This window comes from Amphiura filiformis, chromosome 6 (assembly GCF_039555335.1).
Source record: "Amphiura filiformis chromosome 6, Afil_fr2py, whole genome shotgun sequence".
Lineage (NCBI taxonomy): Eukaryota > Metazoa > Echinodermata > Ophiuroidea > Amphilepidida > Amphiuridae > Amphiura > Amphiura filiformis.
The window spans coordinates 3,236,006-3,262,246 of NC_092633.1; the positions used below are offsets into that span (position 1 = coordinate 3,236,006).

At 36.8% G+C, this 26,241-nt stretch overlaps 1 protein-coding gene across 1 annotated transcript; it reads right to left on the minus strand.

Moving 5' to 3' along the window:
* Window positions 1-8,223: 8,223 nt before the first annotated feature.
* LOC140154828 (lupus La protein homolog) lies at window positions 8,224-25,672 on the minus strand. Its single transcript, XM_072177415.1, has 13 exons — window positions 25,535-25,672; window positions 20,219-20,298; window positions 18,901-18,970; window positions 18,440-18,546; window positions 17,709-17,810; window positions 16,200-16,307; window positions 15,593-15,693; window positions 14,504-14,575; window positions 13,468-13,510; window positions 12,791-12,931; window positions 12,040-12,232; window positions 10,438-10,638; window positions 8,224-9,801 (listed from the first exon to the last, which is right to left on the minus strand). The coding sequence occupies exons 2-13, from the start codon at window positions 20,288-20,290 to the stop codon at window positions 9,617-9,619; spliced, it is 1,395 nt and encodes a 464-aa protein (XP_072033516.1). The 5' UTR covers window positions 20,291-20,298; window positions 25,535-25,672; the 3' UTR covers window positions 8,224-9,616.
* Between the last annotated feature and the right edge of the window lie 569 nt (window positions 25,673-26,241).

Below are 26,241 nucleotides of genomic sequence, written 5' to 3' on the forward strand. Positions count from 1 at the left end.
GCTCAATGTGATACACAAGAACTTGGAATAACAATTTGATTGGATCAGCAAACTAAAATCTAGTTAACTTAAAAATGCTCCTTTTACGTATTTTAACAAAAAGATGTGTAAAGTTTGTATTTAAAGGACCACATGTAAACATTAGCTACTCTATAGTTTGAAATTGAAACTCATGGGAGACATAATATGCAGCGTTCGAAATTTTGGTTGTCCGGTTGCCAGGGACAACTAAAAAAGTCGCCGGACAACCAAAAATACTGATTCGGTTGTCCACCGGACAACCATAAATCTAGCCAAAAGTCACATTTGTAGGCCTACAGACAACCAAAAACTTAGACGGACAACCAGAAATTGTAACCTGGTTGTCCGTGGGACAACCATTTATTTTTCCTAAATTCAAACACTGATAATATGTTATTTAATATTTATGCATTATGTACAAAATACAACACCCGCTCATTTCAAGTTTCGTGTTTAGAAAAATTCTTCAATATGGCTAGCCTCTTCCTTTGTCACTATGGCAGTTTATATCAACAAACATTTGTGATTATCATTAGAAATGGGCAGCAAAGTTGAAAGTTTGATATTTATGAGATATTGGAGGTATAGAATTCTCTCAAAATATGCATTGCATGCTCATTATGGTTCATTAGTAACTGTAATGGGTTTGGGAATTGGTCTTAGGATCAGTGGACTTCTTACCTTAATCATTAAACCAGTTTAGCTAACTTGTGTTCATTTCTGGTGGCTAATCACATTTTATTGTAGAGTGAATATTTTAAGGATGTAACATTTATGTTGAATAAGATGTATAGCGTGACATAAATTGAATGACTGATGAGAACTCTAAACTGCTGCAAGAGTAGATCCTAACCCTGTTGTGATACGCAAGTCCCCCACCCCACTCATAGTGCAATTTATTGAATAAGGTACTGAAGAGTTGACAGAATATGCAGTCATTTCATTTTAACATCCAAAACATAAAACCAACTTATCAATATTTTGATAGAATGTGTAATTTGTGGGGTTTTATTAAACTGACCCTGCTAATGAATTTGACTGGTTTCTTCATATATTCTTTTAAAGTAAATAGAGCACCCGCCAATAAATGACACATATTAAATTTCCTCCTTGAATTGAACTTAGGGCTCATATTGAAATTCCCTTACACAGGAAGGTGTGCGCCATCCTGCAGCTTTCCTCTGCTAGCCTTCTTTTGTTAAAATCCTGGGCAGGGTGTATCACTGATGCATATAATCCATCCGTTTTATGACCGAGCTTTCCTGAGTCGCCCGCTTAGTGAGGGGAATCCTGCCTTCTTTCTGTGTGAAAACGTGGTAGGGTATTTCAATATGAGCCCTTATGAATCTTTTGGTGGCCGTGTGAAAAGTCCTTTAAGGTATGGTTTTCATTAAAGGATGTCAAAAATAAAATCTATTTTGCTATTAGAATGGCTGTATATCCCTATCAATTAGACACTAGTCATTCCCCACCTTACATTTGATGTTGTTTTCACCTCTGTTGAAATTTAAGTCACTAAATGTCTTTCTTCATGCAAATAATATGCACTCTTAAAACATTAACATAACTGTAAGGGAAATTGGTCGTTATTTTTCCTTACGCAATGCGTTGGTTGAGTAAAATTGAACAATGTTTTGAGTCTTTCTTTGATTAATTAATTCATATATATGCAAATTATATGTATAACTATTCGTCCCACTCCTGCCCTTGCAAAATTGATCGATTTAGTTAATGATATGTATCGATATATTAAATATACATAATTGTGCAAGTGTAGCACATTTCCTAGCTGTATGTATTACCACTGTTAACCCCCTGAGCACTACCTGCCGATCTAACATTGCCTCCGATTGGTCAATTACATGATATCTTCACTTTAATCACCAATCAGAATGGAGCTTTGCAAATAATTCATCCCAATGGAAACTTCTTTTTGGCCAATTGGTAGGTAGTTCTCATGAGGTTAAAAACACTTATTTATCTCATCTGTTTGGTCATCCTTGCACTCTTGAATTATTAGTGTACTGCATTATTTCAAATATGTACTAAGCACTTATATAAACTGCCTTATTTATAGACACATAATTGTGGGTATCAGTGATTTGCATATCTATTTTATAATACTAGTTAATTTCTAGTCTTGTCAGTTAGTCAATGTTACGATGTATATTTTGGATTGCAATCAAAGGTGACTCATCCAGACTCTGTATAGCCTTGTGTGCAACACTACGGGAAATCCATTGTGTTAAATTGCCATGCATGGGAAACAAAATAGTGTACCACCAGCATATCGTATAACTTCTTTAATAAGCATATGTGCCTATTAACGAGTTGCTCGGACAAGAATGAATTTTTACGGTAGTTTGTTACAGTTTTTATTTTATTTTAATTTACAAATATCTGTGTTACAGGTATCTGTAAAGTAAAAGAATAAAAATGAAAAAGTTAACAAACTACCCTAAACATTTGTTCTTGTTTGAGCAATAGGCACATATGCTCATTAACAAATTTCTACGGTATTTCAGCATAGGCCCCAAAGGTTTGCATGTGTAGCACTTTGCGTGCCTAATTGGCACAAGTCCTCTGCAGAGAAACTCTTGAATATTGCATCTGACATCATCCTTAAGAGGCGTGGCAAATTTCTGCACTCAAAGGAAATGGTGCGTATGATGACCCAGATCCAATTATATATTTGGTCAATCAGCAATACAGCCAATCATAGCCTGCTTCTACTTTGAGTGAGAGGTGAGGTCAGACAACAGGGATTATAACGCCTATTGCAAATCAAAGTTTAGCGAAATAATATGGAGGTCCACTTTGTTCCTTTCCATGCATGCATGAGCGACACAGTGGCAGAGTCGGGACTCGCTTCATCTAACATGTCAATCATTTTCATGAATAGTCCATCATTCATATTAATGGGTTATCATTCATACATATTTAATTTACTAATACTATGCACTATGTGATTGATTACTTATGTGACCGAAGTATAGTATTTTTGCTTTTGACTAATCGATGACGTCAGTGCACATTTCATTGTTCACAGCTTTAAATTGTGTTCCCCAAATGCGCTGGCATAGATACGCACACGTTTGAATATGCCACATAGATATGTGCATGAAACAACTGCCTCTGTACAGTACAGACTCGCTGAGAGTAAAAATGCTATTATATTGTAATCAATTCCAAGAATATTTGAGCTTAGCCACCCCCGAAATATGTTTTGATAAAAGGGAGAATAAGGTCTGACTATATCCTAATGTTCAAAGCTCTGGGAAACCTACTGTACTGAGTTGTAAAGGATGGGGACTTGGGGATGTGGTCTGAAAGGTTCACCAATGGATTGGGCTACTCTAGTTGATATCCATAAACCCCCCCCCCCCCCCCTATGGAAGACATTACCTAAATCTTCCACTCCATTTGCAGTCTACACTTCCTGTGTGGAAGATAAGGTCATGTCTTTCTATAGGTGGTGTACAGATTGTAAGTAGAATAGCTGATACTTTTCCCATAACCCCTGTTAAATTGTAGGCCTAGGGTATGTTTCGTTTAGGGGATATGAACAAAAACATGGTAGTTTGGTGGTTATCATCCAGGAAGTCCATAGGCGTTTCCAGGATCTGTTCCTGCGGGAACCTCAGAGGGGCTTTCAGAGTTATGCGGGGGGCTTAATGGCTAAAATCGCCAAAAAACGGCAATTTTACATGATTTTTAACAAAGTGTAGGGGGCTGAAGCTCCCAATGCCCCCCTGGACACGCCACTGAAGTTGTGTACTGCTCTATGGGCCACTGGGATACACATTTCTGCTTCTGGAATTCAAATCACTGAATCACTTGAAATAAGAATGTTTCGGTGATGGGTATCGATTGAGGTAGAAAACACATGTTACAAACGGACTACAATCTGGTCACATACATTTAATCAAAATATTACTGTGACTTTCTGTCTATTGGCAGACCTGGTTGGCTTAGTATACATGGCATCATGCATTTACATATTTGCTTTAAAAAGCACTGGGTAAATATTTTGTAAATAACATAATATTATTAGATTGACAAGGTTAAATGGAAAAATGTCAAATATCAAGTGGTTGTATGCTTGATCAAATTGTGCAATATTATAATTAATACATGGTGCCCATTTTGAAATGCCACTGTTAAAAGGAACAATTGTTGGCCAGGCTGGAGCTGGCCAGGGATGTAGCCAACATCTGTTTTTATGCAGAAAATATACAAACAATGAAATTTTTATACAAGGATTTGGGCAGGTGACCTTTGGTGAGTTGGAAAATTTAATTATCATGGAATATGTTTTGCCATAAATGTTGATCTAGTTGTGACACTTTATGAATAAATCCAGATGTATAGTTTCCTCTTTACAGGAGCTTATGGTATATTTTATCAAGAGGTCTATTACGTGTATGAATGCTTAATTGCATATATGTGAACAAGAGCCAAGGTGGTCAAGTAACTTCATATACTTTTCTCTTTTTAACATGAGACATGTTAGACAAAAAAGAATCTATGAATCCTGTATATTTCCTATGGAAATAATTTAAATTTCTCCATCAAGATAATGTTTTTCGTTGGTAGCCGACAGGCTTGAAAAGAGCGCATATTTATGTGCAAAAAAATCAGTCCAGCCATCTTTAAGAATTCATGTTGCTTTGTCTTTAAATTTGCTGAAATAGAAGCCTAAATTATAGTTTTATCAACTGAGACCCAATCCGATATCCCATATAGATTTTATATCGGCCAAAATCCGATCTGATTATATTTTTGTTTTCCCCACACTGTGGTATTTTCAACGCTTATGCCGTAAAAATACTACATAATTGTTATTGACCCTGTAGATGGGAATAGTGAGCTTGACCACCATTGTCTCTGGTCCACTATTGCACAACATCACTGTGATGGTTAATTAAACACAGCATCTGCACAAATTCAATGGTTGCCTAATAATATTAGTTGTCCAGACATTTACATAAGATGTACAAATTGGTTTATCTGGTATTTGATGACCACTAAGTTGGATTTGATCAATCATGATAATTATAATCTGTTTCAGCTCTGGTGTCACCACATTATCCTTAGACCTTTGAATGTGTTGCAATAGGTAGGCCTTTTAGCTGCATCAATATCTCCGCTGCAGCATTAGGTATTTTCGATATAAGTATAATGATGTATATGACATAGCAGTAAATTTAACTAGAAAGCAAAATTGAACTTCTAAGCTAGCCAAATTTGGTACACTCACAGACCTGCCAACCTACCAAAGTCAGACAGAGGGACATGGAGACCAAAACCTTGTACATGTACACAAACCAGGTACCGACAAATTCAAAGACTTGAGGTGTGCAATACTTTCAGAATTCAGAGGAGGTTTAACGCAGGTCTGAATTTATCATAATAGACTAAAGAGAATGCTATAGCATAATTTTAAAGTGAAATTTGCATCATTTTCTGCTGTTCTTACATTTATCATTTGTGACGTGTCATATCAAAAGGAGACACTTTTGGGCAGGATTGTAAATGGAGAAATAGCCAAAAATCTGCCCGGAGGTGATTTTTTCAGTTTGGATTTGTTGCGAATTTGTGATGTTATTAATGTTTAAAATATTGTCTGATAGTTTCAGACCAGAATATAATTGGCATCTTGCATTTTTTTGAGACATTTTTCAAGGTAATTCCTGCTCTCAACATTGTCAATAATATTTTTAAAGGGCGATATCTCAATTTCCAATTTTATAATATCATAAGTTACTAACTCAATATCTTTGCTTAGGAATGTCAGATTTCATTGGGGAAAACGGCGTTGTGGAGCAAAATATCTCTATATTTAAGATATGTAAAAACCTCAAAATTGATAACCTGCCCAAAAGTGTCTCCTTTTGACATGACACGTCACATTTGCCATCACTGAAATTGTCAGAAAACAGGACTGTCCCTCTTTTTCACTTTGGTAAACCCCAAATGAGGGACAGTCCCTCAAAATGAGGGACAGTTTGGCAGGTCTGCACTCACCCGAGCGCTTCCACCGGCTCAACCACTGGCAACAAATCTACAGAGCAACAACATCCGCTGAAAAGAAGCTGGTTGAGCCGGTGAAAGCGTTCCAGTGAGTGTACCAAATTTGAGTAGTGTAGAAGTTTAATTTTGCTTTCTATTTCAGATATAAATAGAATAACCATATAAAAGTAACACTGTCCCTCATGTCAAATCCTACCCCTAACAATGCAGTATGCATGTGGTAACACTTTAAGCCGAGACAGATATATGATAGATTGGCTGAGAACTATATCTTGTTATTTACTGCGATTTTGTTTTGTACTACGTTTCATCTTGACTTTGGTAGAGACATCAGTGCTTTTACATGGTTGTGCTACATGCATGTGATCTACTAACATGAAATGAGCGTAATGCTGGTTTCATACTTTCCTGTATGATGAAGCGTCACGTCGCTCAGCGGCAAAAAGTATGAAACCAGCATTAAGCCGCAAGTTTCGAGACATCCTGGCTGCTGTTAATGTTCTTTGTTTGCCATGCACATGTACAAGCCAGCTGTGAATGGCCCATACTTTGAAACAAAGAACACCAATGCTGCAGCAAGGACGTTGTGAAACTAGCAACATCACGCTCATTTTGTGGTTGCAGGTCAATATGTTCTGCTGGATTGCGTTAAGCTGCAAGATTCAATACTTGACCAGCAAGAGACACTCTTATATGTCACTACCAAACTCGAGGTAACCAAAGTGTAGGATAACCCCTACAATTGATGCAAATGTTAAGGCACCAGGTGATAAGCTGCTGTTCAAACTGTATTTGGGCTGTAAAATCGCCTTGTTTTCAATCACAGTTAGTTGTGTTATATAGTCTCTTACAGCCATTGTAATGAATGTAACTGGACATTTCACTTGTTAATGTAAAAGCTTATTATTATTATGTGATGTTATATTATATTTTATATCAAAATATTGAATGTTTTACTGTAAGATCAAAATGATGCCTTGAAAGCGAATGGCAAATGGGTAATTTTATACCATAAGAAATAAATATGTGAAAGAATATGTGGTCAAATGTGTTATTTGTTGTACAGTGTATACATGACAATACACTATATGGAAACTGCATCACCAGGCCCACAGCACTCTGTACAAACTGCCTATATACCAATTTTGAGGACATCGGTTTTTAAGTCTCACAAAAACTGAATAAACATCGCCAACCAGGTCTTACTACATGTATGTGTCCTGGGGGCACAGTGTCATCGCCCCGATATCTTCATGGCAGAAATCTCCATGGTAGGTTGAATCCACAGCCACGCACGCCATTTTGTTCCGACCTGTTTAATAGCCCGGTGACAATAGCCCGGTGACAATAGCCCGGTGACTGACCTCTCGTGTGTGAGAGTGAGCATGGAATGCGCCATGAGGTCATCTGCTCCACGAGTGGCCTATACGATGCGCTATACATGCTATATAATTCTGCACATATAAAATCAGAATTTTTGTCAGTTTTTGAGCTCAATATACGCACAGGTCTTTCGCAATACGCAAGCTAAAGACTATCATATCCTTTCCACACATATATTCAAGTGCAAGGAAAAAAATATGGTTTCTTTAGAATAAAAAAATTACGGGAGATATTCATCATTTTCTACCCGGTATCCAAAGATTTATCGTCTGAATATCAAATCGTACATAGCACATTCACATGAATCGATCCTGGGTATTGATTTTAGTGTCTCTGCTGTACCAAGTAATTATTAACCAGGCGATGTCGGTGTGGGGTAATCTTATAAAAATTGGTCAAAAACTGTCAAATCAGCCATTTTAGGTTTAAAAAAATCAAACATGGGTTCTGATTATTGGTCAAAAACTGTCAAATCAGCAGTTGTTTTAGGTAAAAAAATCCCTTAACATGGATAGGGGTTTCAGAGTACCATAGGCCCACCCCTGACAAAATTTATCCCCCGGCTAAGTCATGTAATGAAAAGAGAATATACAGCAATATATAGGGCTGTGTTGATAAAGAATAATTTAGCCCTGCCTTGCAGCTGTCGATCACCATGAATCCAATGTTATATCCTAGGGCTATAATCTGTGATAAAAATGTAAAAACAAATTTTAAATAGCTAGCCCTACCACACACTTTATTTCTAAAAGTTTATTAAATAATCTATCAAGCTTCCAGAAAAGATGATATAAGACGTTTTTATTTATAGTTATGTCATCTGCTTTGTTTACAACATCCATGACTCATCAAATTAAGGGCCAGCTCTTACACTGTCCAGCTCTTACACAAGGTTCCACTCTTACACTGTCCTCAGTTTTGCAATTGGAGTAGTACCTCTCATAGTAGTTCTCCCAGGCATCGTCCCCGTTTCACTAACAACAGTGCTGGGTAGAAACACCAATTCAGAAGGTTGTTGCTCATACAGCTGTGAAACTCAATCACTTTATTTGTGTTCACATTTGTGACCAGCTCCAACAAAACCCGGAACAAGTCGCCAGACATGTTTTTGAGTTATATAGGTCTTTAAAGATGACATTCCCATAAAAAATGAAATTTTGGAATGTAGTGGAGGCTTGGAAAGTTGAGTGTTACCTCATTACATGTTCTGCTACATGTGATGCCTAGACAAAAATACCCACACATTAAATAAAATTTTCTAGTACAGAGTCTTTTCCTCTTAATATTTTGTTATTGATAAAATCAGAGCATCCATGGCTTTTAAAACATAATTCATTGTATAAGTTAAAAGAAAAAAAACATAGTCTTCTCTACAGTCAAATTGAATCCTACAAAAATTGAATCCAACACCAATAAAAAATACCTTGAAAGAGTTTTATAATAAAATCCTGTAACAATTTTAGTTTGCATTTGCCAATGTGCATACCCTGATTGTTGCATATTGAGAGTCAAGGCATGCCTTGAAAATTAGCTAAGGAGTTGCAGGTTTTTCATGACCTTAAATAAGGGTCTTCAACTTAAATTTTTAAAGGGCCAAAACGGGACCAAATACACCCCAGTTTCTTATATGTTTTCCTTTTATACGTTTTTAGAGTTGGTCAAGGGCCTAATATCAGTAGTTAATGGATTATATTTGGCCCACGGGCTGACTCTTGTGAACCCTGCCTATTCAGCAATCAAGGCTTTGGAAATGCTACATCTTAAATACAATGCATTTATAACAAGTTTAGTTCCACTTGTAGGCTCAAATAGCAAACTGAAAGGCAAAATACACTTTCCAGACTCATGATTTTAATGTTTTTAAATCCAACTTTCTTTTAAAAAAAAAGTCAAATAAGGTCACAAAACAATATTGATCCAAACAATACAGTAAGCATAAAATATAGTTGGATCACATTCTTGCTAAATGCAACTTTTAAGTCTGTGTATTATGAGTGTTTGGTCCTATACACACTGATCATGTTGAATTCAAATGCGCAAAGCAATAGAAAGTACAATCTTTCATACAAACAGCTGCTCTCAGGTGACTCCAAAAATGAATTCAACAAACCACAGCGATTGTATTTATCGAGAGCTTTGTTGTTCTTTTTAAATTGTTCATGTCCTTGCATGAATCTTGTCAGTCGGCAGTTTTGACTTGTTTCTGTGCAGGTTCTGCTTCTGATGTCTCTTCCTCTAGAGGGCGCTTTACTGCAATCTTGATTGGTTCAGATGATTCTGGTTGCGTTGATTCTGGCTTCTCAGTTTCCATCTTGGTGGCTTCTGCTGTTGCATCTCCTCCTGCAGAAGGCACTGCTGTTGATTCTGAAAATAAGCATGAAGGAGTCAGTCATACAGAACCATGTTTAGCTTTGCTTTAAGACGAGTGAGGATCTTCCCAGTTTGAGCTATTTAATAAAACATTGCAGTGTACTTCTTATTATCAATACAGTGATCTTATAGGCAAAAAAAACATCATGCATACAGGACAGAAATGACACCTGTATATCAAGAGTGAGTGGCATCTCCTTCACCTAACAAGTCCACTTTCCAGGCATCTCTACTTCTTAACTGCATGTACACCTTAGGGCACAGGGGGATGTGCCCCCCAATCGATCTGAAAATTTAGAAAAACCCATAGGAAAATTGCCTAAATATAGCATGTTCCCCCACCCCAATCAGACCCTGTGCCCCCAATCATAGTCAGTGCCCCTCAATATGATGACCCACACTACACCACTGTGCGCAAGTATACTCCAGCTGAGGTCTACTGCACACTAAGTGCACAGTATTAGAAGATGATGATGAAGTGGAATTCTGCACTGAAGGTTTGAAGTGCAAACTTTGGTCAACACAAGATTAATAACAGATGAAACAGAGTGATCCATATAAAGGAGGTACAGATAGGGGCAGTTGGACTTCATTTAATACTAGCTAATATCATCACATCCAAATACCCACCTTCCTTTGCTGCTGCCGTCTTCTCAGGTTCATCCCTCTTTTCTTCACCTCCCTCCGCCATAACCTCCTCACCACCTTCATCGTCAGAATCATTGAAGACCGTTTTCTTTCCTTCATACTTGGCCATCTTGTTAGGCCTTCCTCCTTCTCTTCCCCTTCCTTTTCCATCTCTTTTCCTTCCTTTACCATATCCATGATGACCTTGAGAAACAACAAAGATAACAGGAACATGACTAAACATGTAAGGAACCAGATTTAGATTTCTCTGACGAGAAAAAGACTGCAAAATTGGTTTTTTTGTTTGCCGCCTTCTGACAATGTAAAGAAATGGAAATTTGTTTTATTTGTCATCTTCTGACAATGTAAAGAAATAGTGATTTCTGCAGATTATTAACTATAGTGGAAATTTCAATTGAATGAAGGCAGCCTGACATAGCGTGACAATTTTTTGCGTACACTGCGCGATGTACGCTAGTGTGTGTGACTGTGCGTGAGTAACACGGAAGCAAATCCAACCACTTGTGATTGGTTAGTATTGTATCCAAGGTCGTGCATTCGCATGGTATTAGAAATACGCGATATACGATCGATCAGAGTTGGATCGAGTACAGCTGTTGAAATTCCGACTGTAATTAATCATTTCCTGAATGTTCTTTATATCGTAATGAAATTGAAAAACAGCCAAATCCAGATTTGTCGTGATCGACAGCATCATCCCCCCACTTTTCTAAAAAAAGTTGAGATTTGTATATCACTGGAAACCTCTGGCGACATAATGTTTATTTACAAAAGAATTCTTGCAGATTAATTCGTTTAGCAAAGATATCGTAATATTTGAATTTTGTTCTGGTATACCAGAACGAAATTACAACACATTGTCTATGGAGCAGTGTAATACACAAAATCAACTGAAATCGACTGAAATTTTGGGAATAAGCTTTTTTCGTGGATATCTACTGAAAAATGTCATAAAAAGAGGATGCTAGGATCACAAAATACTCCTTTAAAATTCATGTTACTGATCAATTATTTATATTGAATTAGCAAACAAGGGATCAGTGCTTTAGTTCCAGAGGGTGCTGCCTATCATTTGACACTAATCGCCGTTAAAAAAATTGATATGCTGCCCTCCGGAGCTAAAGTGCCGATCCCTTATTTGCAGATTCAAATATAACATTTCAGTTTTCTTCACAGTGTTAATATTTCTGTAAAAATGGTTTAAGGTGGTACTACACCCCTTGATAAATTTGTGACTATTTTTGCATTTTTCTCAAAAAATAACTACACACTGGTAACAAAAGTTATGTATATTGTAGGGGCACAAAATCCAATTTCAGTAACTCAAGACAAGCGGCACATTATTTATTTATGATAAGAAAAGAGGTACCTCATTTCTTAATATATAATGAACCACTTGTCTTGAATCACTGAAATTTCAGTGAAGTAATTGGAATCCTTGCCCCTATAATATACATAACTTTTGTTACCAGTGTGTAGTTACTTTTTGAGAAAAATGCAAAATTAGTCACAAAATTTATCAGGGGGTATAGTACCACCTTAAGGCTATCTTGACATATTTTCACATCTGAGCTAAATCCATACCTCCCATTTTCTTCCTTAACCTGATCTTTGACTTGGTTTCGTAGACTTTCTTCCAGTGCTCAGCTTCCTCATCTCCTTCAAGGACCCTCACTGTCATCTCCTTCTCCCTCACAATTAGTTTGTCATCATTGGCAGCTTTGGCTTTCTCAATGACTGATGCTGCTTTGGTTTCTTCATCAAATCGAACACAACCCTGAATGCAGGAAGGCAAAATTGTTAACATTTTTTTTAGCTGTTGTAACATCGCAATTTGTAATACTCACAGTCAGCACATAGATTTTTGTAAATAAAATATTGTTATTGAAAATTGATAATGTTATTTAATTTTTATTTTAAATGATCACAAGATTTCAATACCATGCTCACATGAATTGATTCACCCTAATTTAGCAATTACAATGTATCATAAGCATAACAATATTATTACAAAAATACACAGAGAAGCTATGGCATTATATAGCATTTAGCATCTGAGCTATAAAGGCTTGTACAGTATGCGGATTAGGATATTGACATCTGAATCTCGTGAATGATGAACGAGAAGTTTCATCTGTAGCAATATGCATCAGGAGGGATGAGAAAAAGTGGCAACACAGTCAGAGATCTTTCCCCCTCCCACGCAATAAAAAAAAACACCTAAAAATTCACTATTTTAAATTCATTTTGTTCCCCCCTCCAGAAAAACGTTTCTGGTGCTGCCACTGTGTACATGAAAGCTCATTCAAGCTAAATGAAACCGTTTCATACTAACCTCTGTTTGTCCCCTCTCAAAGTCTACCCAGCTAATGGTACCATACTGTCCAAAGAGTTCTTTGAGATCCTCTCTTGATGTCTGATCCGACACACCTGTGAAATGCATCACACAGCCTTCTTCATAGTCACCAAAGTCAGCCTGCAAAGAAAGCATCAGGATGTCAGATGAATGAATAGCATTTTACACAGATTGAAAATGTAGTGCCAGAGAAGATATCTTACCCTTCCCAGAATCCTTAGCAACATGATACATCACCTCATTTCATATTAATTTGTTACCATGCTGTACTGGATAACAAATCAGTACAAAAAATTGAAATGGAAGCAATGCATTGTGGTAAGTATAAGATATCTTATCCGATTTTATGCCATGTTCACAAAAGAAAGATTGTTGGAAAAATGTGTCTCTGTGAGTCTTTAAGAGTTCAAACTCAAACAATGATTAAATGCATTTTTAGGCGTGAGTGTTTCAAAGGTTTAAGCATGTAGCGCTTAGCGCATATTGCCACAACACATTACATGCAGAATGCAAACAGGCAAGTTACCCGGCGCATAATAATCCAGAGGTACACTATTTTGCCTTCAATGAGAGACATGCAAAAGACTGACAAATGTAGCCAAAATCTTCCACACACGTAACGTTTAATTAAGATTCTGAAAAGGAAGTTAACTCACTTGTTGTGCTTCAATAGCTTCTTGTTCAATCTTCTCTCTTGCTCTGTTCAGACAAAGAAATGCAAAGTAAGAATGCTGACATAAAGGTTTAGAAAATGGTACAAAAATGCTACATAAACAACTTCATGTATAATTAATTATATCAAACAAGATAATCCGCTAATCACAAGTGTCACCTGTATTTTGAAGAGCTTATTTCCAGTCTACAAACACATGTGTCTGATTTACCTGTGCGATATTGCTATGGGTTGTGTTGTAGGTATTAAAGTTGTTTTTTTTAAACTTCCGTGGTCGTGCCTGTGCGTATCGTGTACACGAGCGTAAACGCAAAAGCAATAAACAATCACGGTGATTGGCTGATCAATGATACTTGACAACAAGCCGGCTGACCCATTGGTCTTCGGCGCGGCGCGTAGTAGGCGACCTTGTCACTTCTACGCGATCGCAATTCACCAGCGCATACCCGGACCACAGAAGTTTTAAAAAAACAACTTTATAATTTCAGTTGGATGCACCATTATAAAGCAAAGCAGTGGATGGATGCACAGTTGCAATACCGTGTGAGCCCTTTGATTCCCAAATGAGAACAATAGTCTGCATATTGTTGTTGTGGTAAATATTGGCTTGTTGATGGTACAACTCATTGTTGCTAATGTCAAACTTGTCAAAGCATAAATTGTGATTGTATCGCATAAGTAAATGAGAAACTTGTGGTTGTGGACTTAACATGTTTAGGAAATAAGCTCTTCATTTGCATTTCCTATTTTGGCAAATACATGTTACATGTGCTGTTTTTCCTAACAATATTTATGTTTCACACAGCTAAACTACAATGATTAACACTGCCACCAACTGTCCCCCTAATGACCTTGACACCAAAATCCTGAGCATCATTGAGGAACTCTTATCCAAGAACCACTCCACTGACAGTGCATCAAATTTCACCACATTTTGTTCACCAGGGAGACGTTAATATCATTGTTCAGCTAGTTATACAATACAACACCCCTGGAACCTGATGGATGCATATACTTACAATCTTTTTTCTTTCTTTTCTTCTTCTTGTCTCACTTTCCTTTCGTCTGTCTTCATTCTGTAGTACTCATCCCTGTGTAAAATATGCAAAAAATGGAAGTCTTACTCTGCCACCAAATTTATGTATTGTATTATTTGTTTTGTTTTTTGTATACAATACAGGCATGAAATACAATTCAATTAAGAAGAGGTACAAGCAATTATTTACATGACGCTGTGCTTTGCATGGCATTTTGATCAGGGATTCCGTTTTTGTGGTTTCTGTATCCAGGGACGCAATTTGTACTGAAAAGACAAATGCAATTGCAATTTGCAAGAGGTTCTAGTTTGCCGCATGTAATTTGGAACAACACTACTACAGAGAGGTTGTTATCCTCAAGCACATGTCAGATTTTTCCTTAAATTGAATACATTTGCAAGTCTGGTTGTTAGTTTTATGACATACCACCTCAAATATATGTTTTGGGGCCATTATTTTTGATATCTTAATACTAATTATAGAGAGTTTGTCCGTCTGACGCAAGGCTATCAAGCGTGCTCACGGAGCTATCGGCGTGCTCGCAGAGCGCGTGACGCAGAGAATCAACGGGCGTGTGCGCGGAGAACCGACGGGCGCAGTGCGGGTATCGGAAAGCATTACAGTGTGCATGTGACTAATTTACAAGTAAGGTGCATCTCATCGGACCAGAATCAGGTAAGGCCTATAGCCCATTATATTGATCACTAAGAGACGCAGGCCTATATCATAGTAGTTTAAAAGGTCAGGGCGGGTATATGGGTAACGGGTGTTTGTTAATTAGAGATAGGCCTATAATGAGAACCACCCAACCCGAGAAACGCGAAATCTAGTTCTATATATTGTTAGAACCTTTTAAACCTTCCAAATTTGGAGTATTGCACTACATTATTTTAACTTATAGCAAAATCTGGATAATCATCAAACCAATTGGAATATGGCCCCTAATACCCATAAAGGATCATTGAATTTCATCCATAATATGGTTGAGGGATCCACTGGACCCTGTTACTTATTGGAGTCAACAGAATCCCTCACTTGGATTCACTGAAGTTGATAATACTATAAACTTACTTGAGCATTTTGACGACTTCATTTTCACCTATCTTAAGATCCTTGGTTTCTAAAAACTTGGTAACAGCCTCCTCTTTCTCAAAGACAGCAAATACTGATCCCTGCAGAGAACATGGAATAATAATGTAATGGTGGTATATGTTTCATGTAGAGATGATTATGGACTAATGGTAGTATCATTTCCCAAGATCCACTGGCTGCGCAACTAGTGTATTTGCACAGTGTGATTTCGCATTGCTGTAATTGGTCCTTAGTGGCAAGTCCAATTTAGCCTGTTCCGATTATTTGAAGGGCAAAATGTGTGATTAAAATTGTTTATTTTACACATTTTTGAGAATAAAATCTTGCTATGAAGTGAGAGGTTAAAAGTGACGGTTAGAATTTGATTAATAACTTTGCATCAGTTATAGTTAGGCATTGTGAAAAATCTTAACATTTGATTTGGACACAACACCTCGGTACATCCCTTGGCAAAATGTTTAGATTTTTCACAATGCCCTCCAAATAACTGAGTGATACACAGTTATGAACCTCAAATTAAATAACTGCTAGGTTGCTAATCATATCTATTAATACTGTGGTATTACAATGCATATTTTTCACTCACCTTAAATTTTCTGTCTTTATCCCTCCTCATCTGTATATGTTCAACCTTACCATATGTGTCCAGGAAGGTCTGTACTGTGTCCAGACTATCATCAGGATTGAAACCTTTCTGTAGAGATGACGGAAGTTATAACAACAAAGAAACAACAAATTTAAAGATAATAATATCATTATCAAGATTGAACACAATTAATTAAACTAGCAAACTAGGTTGCTAAAATGTTTTCCAATTTCCGAATATACGTGTAGTCTGATCCCCTACAATTAGAAAGTGATTTTCTGTACCTTATTATTTTATTATAAACAAATCCATGGATAAATCTAGACGCAACGTTCCCGGAACCACCGCTAGGTGGCAGCACACGACGAAAGCTTTGATGGAACACCCTAATTACTTTCATATGGAAAAACCAGGTAATGCTCTGAGATGCCCGAGATATCTATGATGTAGCCACAATTTTGACATTGTAGTGCATGGAATGCCTTAGAATGGTTTCAAAAGGGTTCGAAACGCTGATAAATATACGAAACAGCATAGATCTGGGCCAAAAAAATGCATTTAATCAACAGATCTAATAGACCTGTGACATTTGTGCGACGTCATGGCGGCTGTGCGGCTACCATGTACAGGTAGCCGGGTATAGCCCCCTTCATCTGGCCAGACGGCACCAACGGCATTTATCTTAGTTCTGAAAAACTCTGGATATTTACATCAGTAATGACATCCCTCAGGCTTGCAGTTTCTTTAAAGCAACATCCAATAAACACATATGTGACCATTCAGCACAACTGAGCCCTGAAGTCGCCAATCATCATTTTTGAGATATTCAAGCAAAATATTCTGCTTGAAATTAGATTTAAAATGATGTATATTATGTCTATAGTACTTGACATTTAAGTAGTGAAAAATCAATAAAACAGTCAATAAATCCTTTGTTTCCTATTGTTTATTGTTCAATGGAGCATATCTCAATAGCGGCAAGGGCGACATCCGTGCTCAGTTGTGCTGGATGGTCACATATTGTTCAGTGTACAGTTTAATATGTATATTTGATAAACCTGTAGATTCGTACCAGGTTTGTCTGTACGGTATAGGATATACTAGAATGTGATCAGAGTCATACCAGGCTCAGCCCACAAGTAAAGTACGACAATTCACCAATGGGATGCCAAAAAACCTTCAACTCCTGGGGTGGGCTTGAGGGAAGAAGCGGAGAGCTCGAGCCCCAAGCTCCCCACGACCCCACCACACTGCACCCCGGCATGCACCTGCTTCATTCACCCATGGGTATTTCCCATACCATGTGACTACTTACCCAGTAACTAATATTAATATTGTCACCAGGGTGTTAGTGTTATGAACCAGACAGGGAAGTCCTCTTTTGGTTTATATGCTAGCGCACTCAACTTTTAAACCCAGGATGACCGGTTTGAGTCTCGGCAGGACAAAGTCACATGATACTTCGGTCGAGCGGAGTTGATGGCAGAGCTAATCCGTGACAATACTTACACAATATATGGTCCTCTTCTTCACTTCTAATCTGACTTCAGTTGTGTCATTTGGAATGGGTTTCTCAACAGATCGTCTGATCTTCTGTTTATCCTCGCTCACCTAGAAATGATATCAGAATCTTGTGTCAGTATTTGAAGAGTTCAGATGCTAAATGCAATAGCCAGGATGCCTTGTCAACTCAAGTGGTGCGTATCTTTGTTGATTGCTACCAGAAGTTTTTTTTATCACCACCAGAAGTTATGATCACCTCTTTTACTTTAAAATAATGATAAAAAAAGGAAATTTCGAACAAATCAAGCTTGTTCTAAGGTATGTATATTTGTATAGTCCAAAGTATGTTTAACCTTGAAATGCAAGTTTAAATTAAGAAACAAGTGCCTCAATTTTGTTATGTACTCACCCACCCAGGCACCCACACACCTACTTGTATTCACCTGTAACTGAAGACCCAAAGACAAGAAAATTGTGCCATTTCACTAGTGAAAGTTATTTTGATATCTTAACCACAGACTTTGATACACAAAGCTGACTATTAATTGCCACACTGTGGACCACCATTAGACCATGAATGGTGGACCTATATAAGGCTAAATTCTTTCTACTGATGTGTAGCGCCCTCTGTAACTATGGACATCCACTGTGTGTCCACATTTATATGTCCCCAGCTACAGGTGAAAATATATGCACCCACATCCTCCCCCCCCCCAACATACAGTCTCGCAACCTACCTCCATAAGCCCTGATTGTGACTTTGCCAGTGCTCCAGTAATGACTTCATAGTCTGTTGCGAGGACCTTCAACCTATTGAAACGTATCATAGTTTCTAATGGTACCCCTATCAAGAGAAGTTGCTCAAGTCAAGGAAGACAAGTGAGGAAACAAGTAATTGATTATAAATACAGTTTTCTTTCTCTTCACTATCTTAAGGTCTAGGGTTAAAGCCCCCACACAGGTAGTTACATGAACTTACATCTATGTCCAGAGTTTTTTCTCTGGCTTATCTGCCTAGATGCATGTTGTGTGACCATTGTAATTTCATGTTAAAATGTGCTACAATGTAGTGTGCCATGCATGGTTCTTCTTTCCCCTGTATACGGTTTTACTTAATATTCTCTCAAATTTTGAAGCAATTTTCATACTTTTCCAACAAAAATTCAAGCTGAAATAAGTTAAGATAATATAAGGATACATCCGTCATCTTCTTTCACTTGGCCTTGTAAGAAGCGGTCTCTGGAAAGGTTCGCATCACCAAAATAATACTGCAATACACAACAAAACAACAACACATTAATTAAGTTACAGATGATTCAACCAGAGTACGGTAGCATGTATGTGTAGATACTTGCATATGCTTGAAGTATGTTGATGTCACCAATAAAAACAGCAATGTTTAGCTGTTACCAAAATACTGCACGCAAGTTTTTAATTAGGCAGGCATGACACATTTTACACAAGTCACTGGTAACATGTATGCCTGCTTTTGATAACTTGCGTTTGTGTATACACTATAATGCAATAATTATGAGCCCTAGGGGCAGGGCAAAATTGGGGGAGAAATTTTTGGCAAGCCGAAAGGGGGGGAGCAAGCAATTTTGGCAAGCCGAGAGGGGGGCAAGCGATTTTAGCACACATTCATGGGGCGCCTTTTAAATAAAATGCTCTAAAAAGGCTTAGGAAAACAGTAGGCCTACAGAAACGCTTAAATATGCCAATTTTCCTGCTCGCTGCGCTCGCAACATGTATCTAGATCATTTTTAAAAGGTTTGAAAATTGGGATCCCCAAAATTTGGCATCCCCAAAAAATTATTTTGAATGCAATGGTCTCTAGCCTAGAATGTGAAGCTATCGGTGAGCAAATTCTTGGCTAGACTTCTCGAGCAACTCCTGATGTATAAATATATAAAAAAGTTATTGAATGTTCTACATTACATATTACAAAGTTTTGACCAGACTACTTTCAGTGCTGTTAGGCCAACCAAAAAAGGTGGTTTTTTTTATTCCCATTATATTTTTTTATATTTATTAATCCAGGATTTTCAACGAAATTCCTGGAAAAAACTTTCTTTTTCCAAATCACGCCAATCATTTTACAAATGCACGCGCAAGCATTGAGACAAACCTTTTTTTTTGGCCTTATTTATGTTACAAATTTATAAACTGACTTTTAAGCAGGGTCTTAGCTAGAAATTGAGGGTTCCTTATTTGACCTTTAAAACATTTACCAGACATCTATAGCCCATTGGGGGTTCAAAGAGTTCAAATATGTGCTGATATGGCCTTGTTCTAAAAATTGGGTCTACTAAAAAGGTGAATTAGCTTCACAACACATACAATTTATAATATAGCATCTGTCAAAGGCATTAATTTTGCCCGTCCCAGGAGCAAACTGGCCGTCTAGACGGGTGGCTAGCTAAGACCCTGCTTTTAAGTATCACCCATGAATAACGGCTGTGAGTCTGTAACTCTTTATCACATTGCACCATATTTACACATTTCATATGACATACCTCTATTTGTCTGATAATTTTCTTCTCCAGGTCAGAGGGTCCTGCTGCTGCCTCATTTCCATTTGCAGCCATCTTTGTCACTTTAAAGGAAAAAACAGAAAACAAAAATCATCTAGACCTTTGAGTTACAATTTGGTGAAGTAAGTTATTCTTAAAACCCCAGTCACAACATTGGATATCCATATAGGGCTGAAAACCTGTAAGCCTACCGTATTCATTCCAATAAGCTCCCATGCCCCAATAAGCGGCCACCCAGGGTATTTTCAATTTCCTAAAGGGTACAGTACCATTCATGTTGAAGTAATACAGATACATCTCGATGCAGTGAAATAGCAGGCGTAAACTTGCAAAACATTTTCTGCATCAGAATTATAAGCTAGAACGTCTCAGTACAAGCCCCTACCTTTTTATAACATACATGTACAGTACGGTACGTAAATTTGTCTCTAATAAACGCCCCTTACGAAAAAAATTAGGCAAACGAGGTAAAACATAAGCACCCACCTAAAATAACTTTGTTAAGCACCCTGGCCTGGGCGCTTATTGGAATGAATACGGTACAATGTACATGTATGGGTCATTCCGGGGACAAGTGATTTTAAAAAAAAAAGGCTAATTCCATGCCAAAAGTGCCTTTTGGAAATATTAAACAAAATTTTGGAACATTATTGCTCAAAACAGGAGCATTTATTTCAAACTAGCTAATCATGCCTCCATAGATTGATGTCAGACCTACTGCAAGATAATAAAGAAAAAAATCTGAGGAAGTACCTTGACAGTTTTTTTCATTATGAAAAACGTTACGGACGTTACATTTGACATAAAATGTAACGTCCGTAACACTAAATCAACAGTGTAGGACGATACAGGAGTATTAATTTCAAACTTACTTTTCATGTTTACATAGAATTGAGTCAGGGCTTACTCAATATAGTTAACAGAAAAAAATAAAACACAGAACTGCGAAGAGATAAAAGGATATGTACCATCTGTCAAAAGGCAGGCACTTTTAGCGTAACGTCCGTAACGCTGCGTTTCTAATTTCTGTAGCTAATTAACTAAGAAAGCCAAAACAAAATTGCTTCATTATATTGAACATTAGAGTGTGTACCAGTAGCATACTAAGAAATAAAGTGTTATCCTAACAGCAAACATGTGTGCTATTCACTTAAAAGTTGCAAGTTGCATGTATCTGTAACGTCCGTAACGGTGGAATTGGCCAAAAGCTAATTAAATTGCGCGGAGATTGTGTGGAACTTTTCAGTGCAAATCATCTCTGCCCATAGGAAAAAATAGTACTGCATAGCACATAAACACCCCTCAAAATGGAGCCAAATTAATAGCAGGAAACAAAAAAAAAAATCTTAATTTAAAGGAGGATTTCGTGATCCTAGCATCCTCTTTTTATGACATTTTTCAGTAGATATCCCTGAAAAAAGCTTATTTCCAAAATTTCAGTTGATTCCGATTTTTGCGTTTATGCGAGTTATGCATGATTATGTGTATTACACTGCTCCATAGATAGCCAGGCTCACATCTCACACTATAGGTGGCGCTATTCGTCCATAGGGAAGTGGAATGTGCCTGTACGGTCCAAAAATGGCTTTACTGTGGGGCTCAATGGATAAAATTACTAAAAATTAATTTTGACAACCAAAACCTAAGTGATGTTGACTTATGTTGGTACTGGGATAATAATGGATTCATAAACTATCACATAGTGCAATCCATGTTCCACCAAGTTGACACTCGATTTAGCTCAAAAGCAATTTGTGTGTAAATCAAGACCATCCAAAACAGCTTTCTTACAGTAAAGAATAGGAGGTCATCTGGGGTCACATACAGTAGTGTACATTGTACATATGTGCCTGCTGTCACAATTTCACACACAAAATTTTGGACAATTTGGTGACACTATTTTTGTCTGTAACTTCAAAAGTATGCACTAGAAACATGATTGACCCCTTATTGTTTAGGTAATTTGATTCTCTTTCAAATGAAAGAACTTTCAGCTAAAAATATTGAACTTCAAAATTTTATGAACATACCTACCATAGACAATGTGTTGTAATTTCGTTCTGGTGCACCAGAAGGAAATTCAAATTTGGCGATATTTTTGCTAAACGAATTAAAGTCATAATGTACGATCTTATAATATGAATTTGGTTAATTTTTTTCAAACCTGATTTTTTGGCATATTTGTAATGTTTACACATGTCACAACTTGCACCTAAATGTAGGGGTTTCAGTGTGACGACCTCGAACTGAAGACACACACACACACAGAGCGCTCACTTTCCACACAAAAATCACAGATTCAAACAAGTGTTTTGCCTTAAAAAGATATTTTTTTCAGGCATGTTATACCTTTTTGTAATCCTTACAGTGTCTATCATTGATTTCTGCAATCACTTTATAGAAACATTGCTGTATAAACAAGCCACAGCCTTATGAATGAAACCCAGTCAGTCCAGCCCACTTGTCAATTGCTCACCAGAAAAAGGCCTTATATGGCATTCTTGACCTCAAAATTTTTGCAAAAGAAAGAAACTACCAACTCTGTAGGTCATTTCCAGGGCAACTGGAGCTGATTGACAGTTAATGAGACTTACTATTTTATTGTGGAGGCTTCAAGCTATACCCTGGAGCTTGTCTGAAATTTGTAGGACATCCACAAGCCAAGCTGAGAATCCCCAAAAGTAGGTACAATATTTTGGGCATGTAAACAACACATTTGATTTAAAAGACATTTAGAATATTAAAGTATGATGTTTAAGGTATCTCAGGTTAAAATCTTGAGGTTGTAGGTGATAAAATGGCCCCTGGAAATTGAAAAGTATCTGGACATGTCATGGTTTTTCACAACAGGCCACACCACTGGGCAAGTAGGCATGAGCTGGCTGAGTGGTGCCTGCAGAGTTGACGGGGCTGAATTGAGCTGGCCAGAGGGCTATGTAGCTTTCCAATAAAACCCCAAAATTGAATTATAACTGCAAATAAAAGATTATTATCATTTATCTGAAGTAAATGTGTAACTTTTTAACTATTTCAGAGGAAAATATAAGTTTTGAGTGTAATTTATAGTGCTGTACTTGTAGCATCAATATAAATATATACCTATAATGCATAATGGTATAGCCCATTTATACATTTAGTTGATGTTACTTTAGACTGTTCCATTGTCATTTATGGGTGTTTTTAATGTGTGTGAGGGGCTTGTAAAGCAGAAATAATAGATGCAACAGCTGTGATGTGGGGGGGGGGGGGGTACATATGGTAGGATAAGGGATTAAAAGCCCTCGAGGAAATAAAGGGCCCTGGAGTAGTAGGGGTACAACAGATGAATGAGTGAAGCTTAAGAAAAATAATTGGATACAAAGCCAAACCAAAATGTTTTATTATTTTATTTAGTCCCTTTTTGTACTTTATTTTTTAAATAATTTGTTTGTTTTTTTTTTTTTTTGGGGGGAAGTAATTATAACACAAATTATTATTATTGCAAGTCATATCAAGTTTTTTTTTTTCAATAATATACCTATGTTCAGCAGCTTTGTTTTAGTGTAGATTATCATTATTTGATAACAATTAATTATCTTTGAAAGTACTTGTTGCTATGGTATAATATCCCATTGCTATGAAAGAATATTCTTTTTTTAAATATTTTTTTATATCATAATGTCATTTATCATACATTATGTGCTACTTAATTTAATATACATGTATATATGATATTAAACATTATCACCCTGCAATTTTTTTTTTTTAACCACTCAAACAAAATGGCGGTAAAAAAAATAAAGCTATTTTCCCTTGTTGCTAAGGACAATCAACTGTTACCTTGGAAACCATTGAAAAGGTATGTTTAAAATCATGTATTTTGGCTATGTTCAGTTTAAATTAAATTGATTGAGTACACAAATATACATTTAATGCATTCTGATGTTCTTAAAAATTAGGATCATGTTTTTTGGTTATTTTTATGTATTTTGGTTAAAACTTGATTGGTTTCCATGGCAACAAAATACCAGTCGTTATTAATATTTTTGAAATTTTTTCACAATTTCAGATTTGCCTCAATACAAACTTAATATGTTGAAAAAATCAAGTTGATATGATGTAAAATAAGAAAATGGTGAATGAAAATGTGTAATTTCAACGCTATTATTAGGCCATATTTGGCCAAATACAGTACATCATGGCCTATGGAGCTACTGTCCTCATTTCGTTATCATTTTGTCGTGCAAATTTTGGTCATAACTTGGTCAAATTTTATCCGATTCGAAAAATTAAAAAAGTGTGATGATTCTGTTGTCATTATCTTTCATTTGACACTAACTTTGTGTTTGTAGGGGGTTGCAAACTTTTTCACCTGAAAACCCTACTAAATGGATTCAGCCAAATTTCTTGTGTTTGCAGGTAAACAGAGCAAAGTTCGACATAAAGTCATAATTTAGAATTATGACATATGTTCACCCATAGAACTGCGTGTTAAACGGCCAAAATAACAAGCAGTGTTTCTTTCACTTTACCTCGTTATTTCAGCTCTAAATTAACAGAAACCATTCCCGATAATTATTACTAGTATTATTTCAACATTTTGAGTATATATTAAATGACAAAAGTTTAAAATTTGAAGGAAATCGTACATTAAGCCTTTAATGATCTGCAAGAAATATTTGGTACATAAATATTATGTAGCCAGAGGCAGGGTTCCCGCTACACCGAGTGTTTGCGTCTTTTAGCACAGTAAAATCATAATGGACTCCATATTTTTCAAATTTGGAAAATTATGGGGTCCAACTGGACCCCATCATTTGAGACTATAATGTGATAACCGTGGCAGAATTTGTGTTCAAGACCCCCAAAAATTGTTTGGGACCCCATAGTTTTCAAATTTTGCAGATTATGGGGTCCACGTCCAACTGGACCCCATAATATTTGGACCTAGCGGGAACCCTGGCCAGAGGTATCCAGTGGTGTAAAAATCTCAACTTTTTTTGGGAAAAGTGGGGGGATGAGGCTGTAGATCACGAAATGCCCCTTTAAATGATGCGTCTGATTTGCCCGAGTTTTTATTAATAAACTTGAAGGGAAAAAATGTACCAAGAACTAACTAAGAGGGAATTCCAACAGTGGCAATAATGCTCTCAGCCTCAGTCTCATTTCAACACTCAACTATAGGGCAGCATTTTAACTGAAAGGGCAGCATAAGGATAAAGGAATTCAAGTAAGCTTAAAAATAAAATAAAATTAATTTATTATTTTAAAATACAAATGTAGCCAAATAATACTCAACATATCAAGTTAACACCTTACCTTATATTGTCAAAATAGAAATATAGAACTCTTTCTAACCGTAATGTTCTGTGCTAATCGCTGGAGCAAATATGAAACCTAAAATATGAAACTATTTCACCACTGGAAAATGACTTGCATCTGCTTGCATCAGTCACGTTGAGGGTACATGCCACAAAATAGCTTTCCATAGACTTTACGTGCAAAATAGGGGTCACGTTTTAGGCTATAAGTCGAGTTACGTCTTACTTTGAAATATATATTTGATATCATCTTAATCAGAACAAAATTCTGCATAACATATCTGAAAATGACACCATATTTTAGGTCTACTTTTTGAGAAAAATAGCGCTATATAAAAAGACCCGATTTTCCCGTGTTTACGTCCGACTGCTAACCGCGTTTTGACCTCGTGTGTTCATGCGCTCATCATCGTAAACATCACTCAAATTTTCGCGTTTTCTGTTCAAATTAGTAGAGATCACATTCACAAGTTCTAGCAAAACACGATTTGCAACACTAAAATTGTTAATATTGTACCGATTTTGCACATTTTTATGCAAAGTTGGGACTATAGTCGTGATAAACTTTTACCGGAAACCGCTTCACACGCGGATTTAGTGGCATGCACCCTTGATGCGTTTTTTGTTTGTGCGTACCCCGACCCATGTGCGTTGAGGTCAAAGGTTATTGGCGTTTTAAATTACTCAAAACTACCAATCGCAGGT